We start from the raw sequence: 14,498 nt of genomic DNA, 5'->3' as shown, positions 1-14,498 counted from the left end.
CCTGTTTTTCACATGGTCCGCTAACCTGACAGGGCCAGTTTATTACAGAAGCAACTGCCTGTCTGACCTTCCAACCCGCGAAGGGAAAACCAGCCCAATACAGGTTAGGTCACATACCTCCGACAAATGCATTTCTCGGGAATGTGGGTTTCCTCACGATGTTTTCCTTCACCGCTGAGCACGTGATTCAAACATAAATTCGAGAACAAATTCATCAATCATTGGTTTAGGCCTGTGCTGGATTAGAACCTGCGACCTCAAAGTGAGAGGCAAGCGTTCTACCAACTGGACTACCACGGCTCAGACTGTCTTTAATTAAGCTAATAGTAACATAATATTGTACATGAATGGTATTTAAAGTATAAATTAGTGATGTGACATATTTACAGGCAGCGTAGCTGAAATTGGTGATGTTCCTAGTCGATCGATTTCTTTCCGGCTAACAGTAATCAGAAATCAGAATCATTAATTCAACGTAATTATCATGGATAAACTTGTTGAAGGTCAATGTAACATTTTTGAATTTACGTCATTTCGCAATGTGTTATGGCTGAGGAGAAGAAATGACAAGAAACTGCAACAGCAACACATCTTTTAAAAAACAATGAGATATACGTTACAAGTTATTTAATTACTAGAGGAACACATTCAATACCAGACATTTTTATCATTTAGGTAGTAATTATCCGCCTTGGATGGCCACTTTTTTTGACGTGACTTATTGTAGCTTTGCCGCAGATGGCATTAAGTACTTGGCCGGATTGGATGGCCACAAATCGCAATAGAAAGTTACATTCTAACATTCTAGAACACATTCGACAGTAAACATGAATTTGTAGTAGCATGGACATTTGGACAATGAAGAAGGTATAACAAACCTAAACATGTACCTAATAAGAAATACCCACACTGCTACTTACCGGAATAACTAAACAGATTTAATTTAATTAATATGTGAACAAAACATTTTTTTTCTAAAAAAATATATTTTGGATGTTGTTATTTTTAATATTACGCACGATTCGCCGCATGCGTTAGGAAAGTGCGTGGGTCACGTGGTTTGATATTTTGGATTTCGCATTTTAATTGTATTTATTTATTTTTTTATCTTATTAATAAGAATACGTTATGCAGGCACAAGCACTGCGCAATGAATGGGGAAACATTAACATTGTTGAGGGTCGATTTTTCCTGCAAGTACGGGTGATGTAATAAGTTTATGTATTTGACCATCTACCGTATATAATATCAGTACAAAGTGAACGGCCCTTTATCAAACGTTCAAGGTAAACACGAAAGCTGTACTGTCTCACATTCCCGGCAATATTGTTTTGATATCAATCCTGATGGGTTTAGAGTCTAAAGTGGTGTCAGTGGCACGCGCCACAGCGCCCGGCGCCCGCGCAGCCCCGGCTTTTCTTTCCGCGACTGATTCGTAGCCAACGCCCTATTGCATATTTGCCAACGTCACAAAGGTATCTGGAATACGCCTACGAAACACACAGATATAAAAGCTAAAGCCGATAGGGTAAAATCACAGTTGCTCTCTGAACTGAAAACAACACAGACCACAATGTTCAAGCTGGTGGTGTTGTGCTCCGTACTGGCCGTAGCGGCCTCCAGTGCCATCGCCCCTCTGGGCTGGGGTGGCCTCGGCGTGCCCGGCCTGGGTGTGCACGGATTGGGAGTCGCTGGTCTCGGCTGGGGTGGCGCGTGGGGTGGACACCTGGCGGCGCCGCTGGCGGCCCCCATCGCCGTCGGCCCTGCCATCGGCGCTAACTACCGCGGACCTCTGTCGCTGGCTCCCGGCCAGCCCGCCAACATCCTGGCCGCTGACGGCAGGCCTCTCGACACCCTCAGCGTGAACTTGGACCGCGCCGCGCATCTTACCGCCCGCGCTGTGGACGGACACGGCATCCATCTGTTGAAGAAGCGCTCCGCTCCGCTGCTGGGGGCCGCATGGTCGCACACCGCCCGCCTGGACATCCCCGCTGCGCGCTTGGTCGCCCCCGCGCACCTCGGTGCTCCCCTTGGCGCTCCCCTGGGTCTCGGTTGGGGCGCTGGCATCGCTCCCATTGCTCCCGTCGGTCGCCTTGGTCTCGGCTGGGGCCATGCCGCTCCTTTGGGTCATCTTTGGTGAAGTGTAAACGAAATTTAGAATATTCAAAGGATTATATCTATAATATATAAAGAGAGTTACCTATAGACATATCTTTCATTTTTAACCTCTAATAACATATATTGGTATTTGTGACGACACTGGGAGACTTGCTCCTTTATAGCGATTCATGACCCGTTTTAGGATAGGCAGACTATTAACCGATATGAAGTACATAAGTGCCTAAATAATTATGATCATCTGAACAGAGGTCATGAAACGACTACATATTTACGAAATAAACAATAACCGGGACCAACAGCTTAACGTGCATTCCGAAGCACGGAATCTTCTTACTTTCTGACCATCGGGTGATCGGCTTCTACGAAACTAGGCATCGTATTATAGTTTAAGGTATTGGGAATCGAACTCGGGTCTTCCAAATGGAGAGCCGGGCACTCTCACTACTACACCACAAGAGCCGTCAAGTCCCTTCCATCTTAAAGACTTTAAAATTATGCGCAAATTGTTACAATTATGTGTTTGTAATATAATTAACTAAATAACGCTAACCTACCACCACAAAATACGGTGTAAACTTTATCTAGAGGCATACAATGTCAAGATAAAATGAGGGAAAAAATATTTATTTATTTATTTATTTTATTTATTTATTAGGCACATCAACAGTACAAACACACAACAAAATATTGATGGCACTACAGATTTAAAGAAAGAAAGAAAGAAAGAAAGAGAGAAACATTTATTACTTTCGGACTCCACAGACACAGACAGACAGGTACATTACATTTAATACAGGACAGAAACCACACTACTACAGACAAAAAAAAAATATCCAAAACAAAAAGAAAAACAAACCAAAATCATAAAAACAATAATAATAAAACTAAGTAAGTATTCTAAATGCAACGCACTGACGGCCCGATCTTCTGCGGTGGAGTCCGGAATAAAAGGAAGGATTTAACGTGATAATTACCTATTTTCTTATTACTCGGGTACATAAACATAAATTATTGCTTGATATTTGGATCAGATTATGTATAGAATACAAGAGATAGACTTTATTTACACCATAAACAAAACAGTATATAAAATTGTGTTGCTACCTATATTGCTTATCTTTATTTTGATCAGAATAAAAATGGGTGGAAGATGTGTGTGCCTGGATGTAATAACAAGGGTCATCATTTATACCCAAAAACGAAGACCAAAGATTTAGTTCCATTAAAATCCGCGGACTTCTATAGTGACGCGAAATATATGTATTGTATTTTAAACCTGGGGGTTAAAATGGCCACATCGAAGCAATTCATCTAAAAAAGCAATATTGTAATTTGACATTTGCGCATATAAAAGTAAGTGCGCAATGGAAACAAATGTCCAACAGCAATATTGCTTTCTTAGATGAATTGCTTCGATGTGGCCATTTTAACCCCCAGGTTTAAAATACAATACATATATTTCGCGTCACTATAGAAGTCCGCGGATTTTAATGGAACTAATTGACAAGTTAAGTAACTGTGTCGAATCTGCGACGCATGCGCTTTAATTTTGTAACAAGGCGGAATCAGTAGACTTTTCGGGATAAAAAAAGCTGTAAATAAGCGGACTTGTAAAAACGGGATCTTCTTCTTATCATGTGGGTTGTGAGGTGGAATACTAACCATCAACCCTGGTGTTAGGGTTATTACTGACCCGCCAAAAGCCCCTGACATGGGTTATGTAACGACTACTTACATCAGTAAGTAGTAACCTGGACCAATTGCTTAACGTACCTTCCGAAGCACGGATCATCTTACTTTCGGACAATCAGGTGATCAGCCTGTAATGTTTGGGAACACAAAGTGATTTGTTCCCACTGGGATTCAATCCCGGGGCCTCCGGATCGTGAGCCTAACGCTTAACCACTGGACCACGGAGGCCGTGAAAACGGAATAACGCTTTGGAGATGATGTGGTCCTGTGGATTACCGACTTGCTTCCTAAACGGTGAGGGTCGGGTCGACCCCTGGTACCACACTTACACCAATGAATTATTAATTTACTTTAAATGAAATTTTGATTAACACAAACAACTATCGACCATTATATAAGGCGATACGGCTCACCAACTAACACGTTGGTCTTAACAAAAAGCTTTACGTGGGCAGGTGCTTATTTCACCGTACCATGTATGCACCTCTGACTGCCCCAATTGGAAATATAGTTCGCCTATTTGCTCACAGTAACAACGGAAACTACAGTTATGTGTACCAACAAAAGCTACAATAATAACTTAATACTATTAATAAAATACCTAATATTATATTCCACTTGATATTAACACAGAATCATGGTCTGAATGATCCCTCAAAGTTTTCGTTACGATGTCACTTACACCCCGTACCAGCACGTACAGGTAGTCATACGGGTACGTGTGGGTGTTAGTGACATCGTAATAAAACTGAGGAGGATGATTCAGACCACGATTCTGAGTTGATATAAAGTGGATTGCTTTATCGGAAAATTCATGAAAGTTTTAGGGTTTTTCTAATTATTTCCAGTTCCATACTTTTGCGACGGAAAAGTCGACTTGATATCAACTCAGAATCATGGTCTGAATTATCCCTCAAAGTTTTCGTTACGATGTCACTAACACCCTGTATTTAGACATAGTACACATCACAACATTGTTATTTGAATTATTTTACCACCTTTTTTGTTTTCTATGTGTTCTCGCAAATAAATTGATTTGATTGATTGATTGATTTATCAATCAAATCAATTTATATTATTATACAGGCATCTAACTGTACGATAGTACCAACGTGGATAATTACATGTATAATAGTTACCATCTTCTCGTCTCCGTAGCGTTTGGTCGTTTACCATTTATACTTGACAGGTCCAGGTTTTACCAGAAGCGACACCCTCTTTGAAGTCGAACACTAACCCAATTATTAATTATTATTTGTTGTTGATTTGTATTGTATGCATGTGTGACTGTAGACCAAATAAATGATTTATCTACCTATCTATCTCTCAATTACATACTAGGTCCCATAAGTACTAAAAAGTCAGTTTCTCGATCTTTACCTGATATCAATCATTTACGATCAAAATATGAAATCTTAATTATTATTTTTTAATATTATGGATAACAAATACGAGTATGCGTAGGCGCGAATAAGCTCCTACAAGCTTGTGATAAAATAATTTAAATCTCTTAGTATCGAAATTGAAAGGATTGACATTTTCATTACCTACGTCTGCAAAAGTTGTCCTTTCACGGCCAGCGATCATTTCCGGCAGCGAACATCCAGTTGCTTTCATATACCTGAGCGAGCACATTCGTGATGTACTTAAGTATAAAAGCGTATTGCACAGGAGCAAGTGCATCAGTGTTCTTGAGTAGAGATAGCAACACAGACCATTGAAGATGATGAAACTGGTGGTGTTGTCGTGCTTGATGTCAGCGGCGTGTGCGTCGGCGCTGCTGCCGCTCGCATACAGCTACAGTGCGCCGCTGCTGGCACCGTACAACTACCGCGGGCCGCTGTCGCTGGCGCCCGGCCAGCCCGCCAACATCCTGGCGGCGGACGGCAGGCCGCTCGACACGCTCGACGTCAACCTGGACCGCTCGGCGCACTACACCGCCAAGGCTCTAGACGGCAGCCTGCACCTGCTGAAGAAGCGCTCCCTCGCTGTGGCGCCCCTGCCCGGCCTGGCCTACACCGCTCCGCTGACCTACCGCGCGCCGATCGCCTACTCCGCGCCTCTGGCTTACTCCGCACCCATCTATGCCAAGCCCATCCTCCCCATCGCACACGCTCTCTACTGAAGAAGCTGATCTGATCATGCATTGTAAATAAATCATAAAACATACTATACACTTTTTTTTAAATTATAAAAGCATAACTATTTTTCTAGAGAACGCGTTGAACTCTTTTTTTATAGGTTTTGTAACGAACATATTGAAAATTATGTTACCTATATATACTAAGTAAAAAATCCTCAGATAATAACAAAACAGTGCGTTGAAAACCCAAAGTAGTAATACACACGTACCTAAACTCACGCTCCTAAACCCTAATGGAGTGGGTAGTCCTAGGTAATCAAAGGATTACTTGCAGTTCATACAACGATGTCCCCATTGTTATCCCAACCCTCTAACACTAGACCACGGAGGCTGTTAAACAGTCAAACTAAATTAAAAGTACTTAAGTTTTGATTTTGCAAAAGTAATAGCGTCTAGTGTTAGCGGTTTATCGAAAGGTACGGTCTTAACAAAATCCAGTGAAACTAATTGACTTTCTTTAGAATATTACCCAATAACTAGGCCCAATTTATAGGCACTTTCTAAGTAAGATGTCCGGTGAGATTGTGGTTAAAAACTTGCCTATCCGCCATAAAAATAATACCATATTTTCGTCAAATATGGTAATACGAATGATTACTAAATATTTATAAGAATTAATCTTTATGGCAAACCGTAAAATGAACAATAATCTATTCATCTCATTTACCATAAACACAATATGATAATATTGTGTACCAACCTTTTTGAAACGTGTACAATACATACCGACTGGTACATGAATTTTATTTTATAACATTATTGTCACATTCTTAGGTATCTATCTATCTATATATCATCATCTCCCTAGCATTATCTCGTTTTTCACAGGGTCCGCTTACCTAACCTGAAGATTTGACAGGTCCGGATTTTTACAGAAGCGACTGCCTGTCTGACCTTCCAACCCACGAAGGGAGATCTAGCCCAATACAGGTAAGGTCACATACCTCCGATGTTTTCCTTCGCCGCTGACCACGTGATAATCATTTATGATCTAAACATGAATTCGAAAACAAATTCGACAATCATTGGTTTACGCCTGTGCTGGATTCGAACCTGTATCAAAAGAAATGGTTTTGCATACTTAAATAAATAATATACAAAGCCTTATGTAGTAAAATTCCTGCACTCTTTTATAACCCGGGTAAGAGCCTTTAGCGCTCCCCATTTGTCCGGCCAAGTAGTTAATGCCATCTGCGGCAAATCTACAATAAGTCACGTCAAAAAAAAAGTCGCTAGAGCGACCAAACCAAACCAAACTCAAACACTGTCTGAATGCGTGACCAGTACATATTTTTATTTAATTTAAATATTATGTACTTAGGTACTAAATCTAAAGGATTTGTCACGCCTTGGCAGACCAGGTAACTCGGTCCATTGATTGTGTATTTTTTTTTTGTATTCTAACAAAGTTTTACCTTAGTTGTAAATTGTAACAAAAGTACGTGTTCCCTTTAATAAGTTAACGAAAAACAAACATTTTTAATTGGAAAGACCTTTCGAAAAAATAATGACGAGGCTAGTTAAAGCTGTTTTGATTGCGTGGGACTAATGGTGTCTAAGAATTAAAATTATATTTTGGCGATTGCTTATTTTTCGGCAAAATATTAAATATGTATTATTATTATTATAATACAGGGTGTTAGTGACACCGTAACAAATACTGAGGGGGATGATTCATACCATGAATCTGAGTTGATATCTAGTGGATTTTCCATTCGAAAAATTAATGAAAATTTTAGTGTATTTTTTAGTTATTTTCAGTTCCGTACCTTTGCGGCGGAATAATCTACTTGATATAAGCTCAGAATCATGGTCTGAATCCTCCCTCCGAAGTTTTCGTTACGATGTCAGTAACACCTTGTATATCTTCGACAACAACGCCAGAAGTTGTACTCGTATATGAATTACTTATGGTGAAAATTGTGTTATGTATAAGTATACAGGGCTTACAGTATTTTTTAGAATATATAGCTCCGTATTGAAAGCAAGGTAAAGCGGAAGGTTTGCTCTAGCTTAGCACTATGGTTTTGGTTGGTAAGAAATAGTCATATTCACTAGTAGGTAGTATGATTTATTTACAATGAATAATCAGATCAGCTTTTTCAGTAGAGAGCGTGTGCGATGGGGAGGATAGGCTTGGCATAGATGGGCGCGGAGTAGGCCAGGGGCGCGGAGTAGGCGATCGGCGCGCGGTAGGCCAGCGGAGCGGTGTATGCCAGGCCGGGCAGGGGCGCCACAGCGAGGGAGCGCTTCTTCAGCAGGTGCAGGCCTCCGTCCAGAGCCTTGGCGGTGTAGTGCGCCGAGCGGTCCAGGTTGACGTCGAGCGTGTCGAGCGGCCTGCCGTCCGCCGCCAGGATGTTGGCGGGCTGGCCAGGCGCCAGCGACAGCGGCCCGCGGTAGTTGTACGGCGCCAGCAGCGGCGCACTGTAGGTGTATGCGAGCGGCAGCAGCGCCGACGCACACGCCGCCGACATCAAGCACGACAACACCACCAGTTTCATCATCTTCAATGGTCTGTGTTGCTATCTCTACTCAAGAACACTGATGCACTTGCTCCTGTGCAATACGCTTTTATACTAACTAGGTACATTGTAGCACGTTTGATACGCAGACTTGGGCGTCACCCCGGAAGGCATCGTTGGCCATGAAGGGACTACTTTTGTCGAGCAAAATAAAAGTTCATGTGCCCGCAATTTATTTTCCTGCGAGCGAATAATGTTTTATAAAGTGGTTATTATGGTCGTAATATATTGCAAATGTCAGTGGCAGACTGCTCTCAAGCGAAACGATGCGACGATAAACATGTTGACAACGATATGTCCGTTACTATTATTATGATGACACTAATTGAAAACAAAACTATTTTCATAGAGAGAAGTACTCATTGAACGAGGTATTTTAGGTTTTCTCTAATCGACCGTTATGTGCAACTTCACCAGAACACGTTTGTGTATTGTATTGTATGTCACGAGTACTAATATGTATACACTTTGATACCCTGTCACATTAACTTTTTTGCCATATTAAACCGTAAGTCTCATTAGATGTCAAATATGATAGTGCGACAGGGTTCTAAAGTGGGTACCTACGTGATATTACTTATGACTGCACTCAGTGATTTTTGTTTTTTTTGTAATAGTTACCTTTATTGTTAATCCTATCGCGCATCCGAAAATGTATTTTAACAGATTATACCTTGTTGCTAGGGGCTTCATTGCAATAATGATCCGGATCGGTAGTGACGTGGGTATGAATGCGTCACTTACGCTTAGAAAATCAAACACATTTTACGAGTATACATTATTCATTACCTACTTTAGAGGACTCCAAGACAGTAGTTCCTAAATGCTTACGTCATTCGTTTCTAAGACCTTTGAAAACTACAAGAAATCGTAGACATGGAAGACTTTGTTTAATATGTTATGCACTTAGAAAAAGAAGTCTAGTATAGCTATGTTAACCTTTGCACTAAGCAACTATGCTTTGTGGAGTCATTTTTGTTCTGAGTGTGTTTACGTAGTCATTATGCAGGACGGTCACGACGATGATGTACCGAGTACTCGACGCCCTTGACGTGAGTAAATACCACTGGCTTCCTGGACTACCTTGCACCGGTTTGCAAAACGAGATCGCCCTATCTTCCAGGCCTACTTTCTATATAAATGCGATGCAAAGGATCGTTGAACATCAGTCTTGTTTCGATCGAACAACACAGACCACAATGATGAAGCTGGTGGTGTTGTGCTTAGTGCTGGCGGCGGTCAGGGCGGAGCCGGGCGCGCTGCTCGCCGCGCCGCTCGTGGCGCCGCTCACGTACTCGGCGGCCGTCGTGGCGCCCGCCACCACCAGCATCAGCCAGCAGAGCAGCAGCGTGGTACACCCCTCCCCCTACTACTACAACGCGGGATACTTCCCGCACTTCATCAAGAAGCGATCCGTGAGCTTCGCGCTGCCGACTGCTTATTCTACCCCCTACAGCCCACTGGGGTACCCGTGGCAGTTGCCATACGCCGCACCCATCGCTGCCCTGCCCGCTACGCCGGTCGTCGCACATGCTCCCCTCGCCTACACCCATCTCATCAAGAAGCGCTCTGCTCCCCTGCTCGCGTCCGCCGCGTACATCGCCCCTGCTACTTCCTACTCTCATCAGTCTAGAGTTGATGTAAGCCACTCCGCTCCTCTCATCACATCTTACGCGACACCCTTGGTGTACTCTAGCCCCTTCGGTTACTCACACTTCATCAAGAAGCGTTCCGCTCCTCTGCTGGCCACTGTGGCATATGTCGCGCCCGCTGCCACCTCTTATCAAACCAGGGCTGACGTCCGTCTCTCTGGTCCCCTGATCACATCTTATGCAGCACCCATTGCGTACACTAGTCCTCTCGCCTACACCCATGTGTACTAATTCAGCGAGTTACTTAATAAACTTAACAATCCTACTGCAATAAGACTGGAAAACCTTACTATAAATATGGAATAAAATGTAAACTGTGCAATATATAAATACATGAACGATACTGTTAATGAGTAAAGACACTTCAAACTGTTTTATGTGTTTGATTATTATTAGGTACTTTAACAGCTAAGTACTACGGCAACAGACGTAGATTAAAGAATGATACAAATCTTCAAGCACGTACACAAATAAGACACAATTCCGGGACGTCCTTGTCCGAGATCAACAAATAGGTCCAATACTTTCGTACTGTTTACAATTCACTCGGTATTGAATCGTGATTATGTGGTTGGAATCCTTTTTCATTGAAGGTGCGACCCTGAACTAAATTCGAGGACGATCACAGACACGTTGATAGACCGACGGGTCGGCTGATGTGAACTGGCTATGTAATGAATTTGTTATAGCATCCTCGAAATTCAGGTCACTTGCTCAGATTCGATACATGTGTATAGGTTTTGGATAACTAGTTCAATAAATCTAATATCTCACTTAGATATTATAGATAAGTATGCTTGTCTTTCGAAACTAACTGTATGTATAAATGCATATTTCAATTTAAATAGGTAGGTACCTAAGTTACTAAGACTGCACTACTCGTATAAATTGCAGGAATCAAACGAAATCACAAACCGTTAATTTGGAATCTATTTAATTTAAACACATTTAATAATAAATATAATTCTTACTTTATAATTCACATCCTTAACTAAGTTGTTTCTGTTGTTCATGAAGGATCTTTGCTCACTTCCGAAACTATCATTTTTAAGTTGTTAATTGCACCATGGTTGTTCTCTTCGTAATGCTTGCTAAACAATTGTTCTTTATTTTGTTCTGGAGACACATTTTCCATCTTTAACGCTTCATTAACTTCATTAGATTGTCTTTGTACTTTGTCTATAGAAATCGGATGTTCCAAAGCTCTCGCCAAAGGTATGTTTTGGAAGAAACTTAAGGCTATAGGCGCCAATATGGTGTCAGTTGCAAACACAGGAGTCAGTACTGTCTCGCTTAGTTGAGCCTTCGGGTGGGTGGCGTATACTGTTGTTATAGGGCTGTAGACTAGCGGTGATTGTATAAGCGCGGGGGTGTGTTTGACATCCACCCGCGACTGGTGTGACACGGCACTGGGAGCCGCGAATATTATCGGGCCTAAATGCCCGTACCCTTGGCTGAACACGCACACAAACAGAATCAGTAACTTCATTTTGTATTCACTCGATTGTTTGAGGTGCGTGCGGCAGATGAATCGCAGTTTTATAGTGGAGTAACGGTAGTCTGCGTGTCGGTTGCGCGGGCGCGCAGTTCAAGTTCTCGGCCGGTTGCGTCACGCGGGGCACTGGCCGGATTAAGATGCATACAGAGACGTCACTCATTTGTAACGATTGCGCTTATGACGGGTCTCGCTTACGTAAGGCAAGATTGATGGTGTATCGTGTGGTAACACGTAACATATTAGTATAACAGTACTTGGCTATTTGTCCAAAGCAAAAAGGCATAGTCCACTCACTCACTTAACTTTTCTTTAAGTACTTACTTAATCTATTTTCGTACTCACTAATATGCGTAGGCACTGTTTATTTTCAGGTGGCAAACAAAAAGTAGTTTAAATTCCGATTTTTTGTATATACAATCACAATGGTCAATAGCGTGTCGAATCTATTATTAGTTAGGTTCCTGTCACTGTGATTCAGAGTTCATAGTATAAGAAGGTGGCGCTCCAGTTGGATTGTCAGTCAAGTCGACAGGTTGCATATTGTACACCGAGTCTCCAAGTAATTCGGAAAACGTGAAAATGTTCCGTGCCGCGGTCCTCCTCGCTTGCTTGGCGCTCTGCCAGAGCCACGCGGTGTTGCCAGTAGTGCCAGCGGTGCACACTGCTCCTCTAGTCGTCGCTCCTCTCCACCACGGCTACGCTGGACATGATCTCTATGGACACGGCCTTCTCGGGCACGGGCTGGTGGCTAAGCCTCTCGGACACCACCTGTGGAAGCGGTCTCCTCACTACGTCGCCCCCTTGGCTCATGCGGCGCACGGTTACGCTGTGGCCCCAGTAGCGGTGGCCCCAGTGGCCCACGTGGCCCCGGTAGCCGTGTCTCACCAGTCCCGTGTGGACGTACATTCGTCCCCTGCAGTGGTTGCTGCTCCGGTACTGCCTGTCATCAAGCCTGTGGTTGCCCCAGTGCTTGCTGCCCCTCTCCTGCACAAGCCTTTAGTTGCTGGTCCTTACTATGGACTCGGAGGCCATTATGCTGGCCACTATGGCGGTCTCGGTCATGGACATTACTATAAGTAGTTACTTAACAGTTTTTGAATTATATGACAATTGTACTTCTGACAACAGCTGAATTTAACAATGTATAAACTTGTCCTAGATCATAGTAGAAGCAAATAAATAATTGATTATCATATATTTTTGTTTACTTACTAATTCCATACTAATATTATAAATGGGAAAGTGTGTGTCTGTTTGTTTATCCATCTCGGAACGACTAATTCACGGAAAAGCGGAGCGACTAATTGACGTGATATTTTAAATGGAGATAGTTGGAGGGTTGAAGAGTGACATAGGCTACTTTTTGTCTCTTTCTAATCCCCCACTGCCCTAAAATGGGGGGGGGGGGGGGTGGAAGTTTTGTATGGAGCATTCCGCAATTTTCAAGCTAAAAATTAGTATGCGGACTATTTGTGACTAACAAAAAAAAATTGCATATATTTTTTTGTGGAGTTTGGGGGGAGCAGTTTTTCCAATGAGGGGGTGAATTTTTTAATGGAACTTTTCGCAGTTTTCAAGATAGGAAGGTAAATTTTGATATATTAGTAAAGGGGGACCGTGTTACACCGAATTTTACACGAGGGAAGCCGCGGGCAAAATATAGTAAATACATACATTAGCCACCTATCAGGTTGGTATAACAGAAACCTCGATGAGGTGTGGGTAGGTACTTCATGTTGCGATGGATGTACCTCTGATAACCCCAATTGGGATAAAGTCGTGAGCTTATGTTATGTCATACATTAACTCACACTCGTCAACCCCGATGGGGTGGGCAGAGTTAAAATAAAAAGTCGACTCTCATAACAAGTTAATACATGGATCGTATGACAGTGCCGGCAAACAGGGTTATCTGGCTTATTAAATTTTTTTGCCAATGATACTGCATTTCACTCTACTAATAAAATGTTAATGATACCAACTCTTAAAATAGATATGATGTACTTATATAGGTACATTATTTATTACTACGTAATAAGATTCCCTACAGCCTAGAAGCACACTGACACTTCATACAAAAACCTCGTTTTCCACAGACACTACACATTGATTGATTGTATTTATTATATTAACTTTAGTTTTACTTTTAGGTATTTATTTTTTATTGCACCATCCCGCATTCAAGTTGTTTGCAAATGTTTGTTTCCTTTTGGTGGTTGCCTGGAAGAAATTGCTCTAGAGCAATAAGGCCGCCCAAATTGTACTGTTTTCATGTGTTATGTCTGATTGTTGAAATTTTAGTTCTGTGCAATAAAGTATATTTGATTTGATTTGATTTCATTTGATTGACGGTATCGTACACGTGCATCTGTGTATGTGACGTTTGACGCCATGACTGATGACTAAAGTAAGACCGTGAGGGGGTGAGGGAAACCTAGTTCAGCCGCTGGTGGGGAGCGAAGAGTGGCCTTTCTATACGTAGTATTATTCCTTATTTTATGCTAGTGGTGAGCACAAAATCGACATCTAATAGAGTTAAGTGGAAAAGGAAGACAGTATCTTAAACCATACTGCACCGAACCTAAATATACACATATATTTAAAAAAAAAACAGTTTTTTTATCACCTCTTTATCGATTTATAATCTAAACGAATCTTTAATCTAGGCTAGAAAAGCCCAATGTTGGGTCTCCCTTTTCTCTTTTAATTTTTCGCCGTCCTTTCCGGCAAGCGTCCAAAACATTACTGGATCACAAGGGACGCATCATTTTATCATTTTATCATTTTATTTTTGATTTTTATTTTAAATGTTTTAATTTTTATTTGATGAACATGTTAGCTAGGTAAGTGTTAATTATTTTATATTATTT

The 14,498-nt window shown here is 41.9% G+C and overlaps 4 protein-coding genes across 4 annotated transcripts; 3 read left to right on the top strand and 1 right to left on the bottom strand.

The window, feature by feature from the left end:
• Positions 1-1,526: 1,526 nt before the first annotated feature.
• On the top strand, positions 1,527-5,938 carry LOC126372682 (uncharacterized). Its single transcript, XM_050018531.1, has 2 exons — positions 1,527-1,995; positions 5,611-5,938. The coding sequence occupies exons 1-2, from the start codon at positions 1,574-1,576 to the stop codon at positions 5,936-5,938; spliced, it is 750 nt and encodes a 249-aa protein (XP_049874488.1). The 5' UTR covers positions 1,527-1,573.
• A 2,068-nt stretch (positions 5,939-8,006) lies between these two features.
• LOC126372355 (uncharacterized) lies at positions 8,007-8,482 on the bottom strand. The gene has a single exon (XM_050018064.1). The coding sequence runs from the start codon at positions 8,458-8,460 to the stop codon at positions 8,059-8,061; it is 402 nt and encodes a 133-aa protein (XP_049874021.1). The 5' UTR covers positions 8,461-8,482; the 3' UTR covers positions 8,007-8,058.
• A 1,195-nt stretch (positions 8,483-9,677) lies between these two features.
• LOC126372681 (cuticle protein 16.5-like) lies at positions 9,678-10,502 on the top strand. The gene has a single exon (XM_050018530.1). The coding sequence runs from the start codon at positions 9,678-9,680 to the stop codon at positions 10,359-10,361; it is 684 nt and encodes a 227-aa protein (XP_049874487.1). The 3' UTR covers positions 10,362-10,502.
• Positions 10,503-12,207: 1,705 nt separating this feature from the next.
• On the top strand, positions 12,208-12,708 carry LOC126372680 (uncharacterized). Its single transcript, XM_050018529.1, has one exon. The coding sequence runs from the start codon at positions 12,208-12,210 to the stop codon at positions 12,706-12,708; it is 501 nt and encodes a 166-aa protein (XP_049874486.1).
• The last annotated feature ends 1,790 nt before the right edge of the window (positions 12,709-14,498 follow it).

Source organism: Pectinophora gossypiella, chromosome 14 (assembly GCF_024362695.1).
Source record: "Pectinophora gossypiella chromosome 14, ilPecGoss1.1, whole genome shotgun sequence".
Classification (NCBI taxonomy): domain Eukaryota; kingdom Metazoa; phylum Arthropoda; class Insecta; order Lepidoptera; family Gelechiidae; genus Pectinophora; species Pectinophora gossypiella.
The sequence above is the reverse complement of the archived record's forward strand: the minus strand, read 5'-3'. Positions and strand labels throughout refer to the sequence as shown.

Bases quoted from the DNA above. Each gene is read 5' to 3' on its own strand.
- LOC126372682 (XM_050018531.1), top strand. From the start codon at position 1,574: ATGTTCAAGCTGGTGGTGTTGTGCTCCGTACTGGCCGTAGCGGCCTCC. The intron at 1,996-5,610 runs GCGCTTGGTCGC...GCTCGCATACAG, and splicing joins CGCCTGGACATCCCCGCTGC to CTACAGTGCGCCGCTGCTGG.
- LOC126372355 (XM_050018064.1), bottom strand. From the start codon at position 8,460: ATGATGAAACTGGTGGTGTTGTCGTGCTTGATGTCGGCGGCGTGTGCG.
- LOC126372681 (XM_050018530.1), top strand. From the start codon at position 9,678: ATGATGAAGCTGGTGGTGTTGTGCTTAGTGCTGGCGGCGGTCAGGGCG.
- LOC126372680 (XM_050018529.1), top strand. From the start codon at position 12,208: ATGTTCCGTGCCGCGGTCCTCCTCGCTTGCTTGGCGCTCTGCCAGAGC.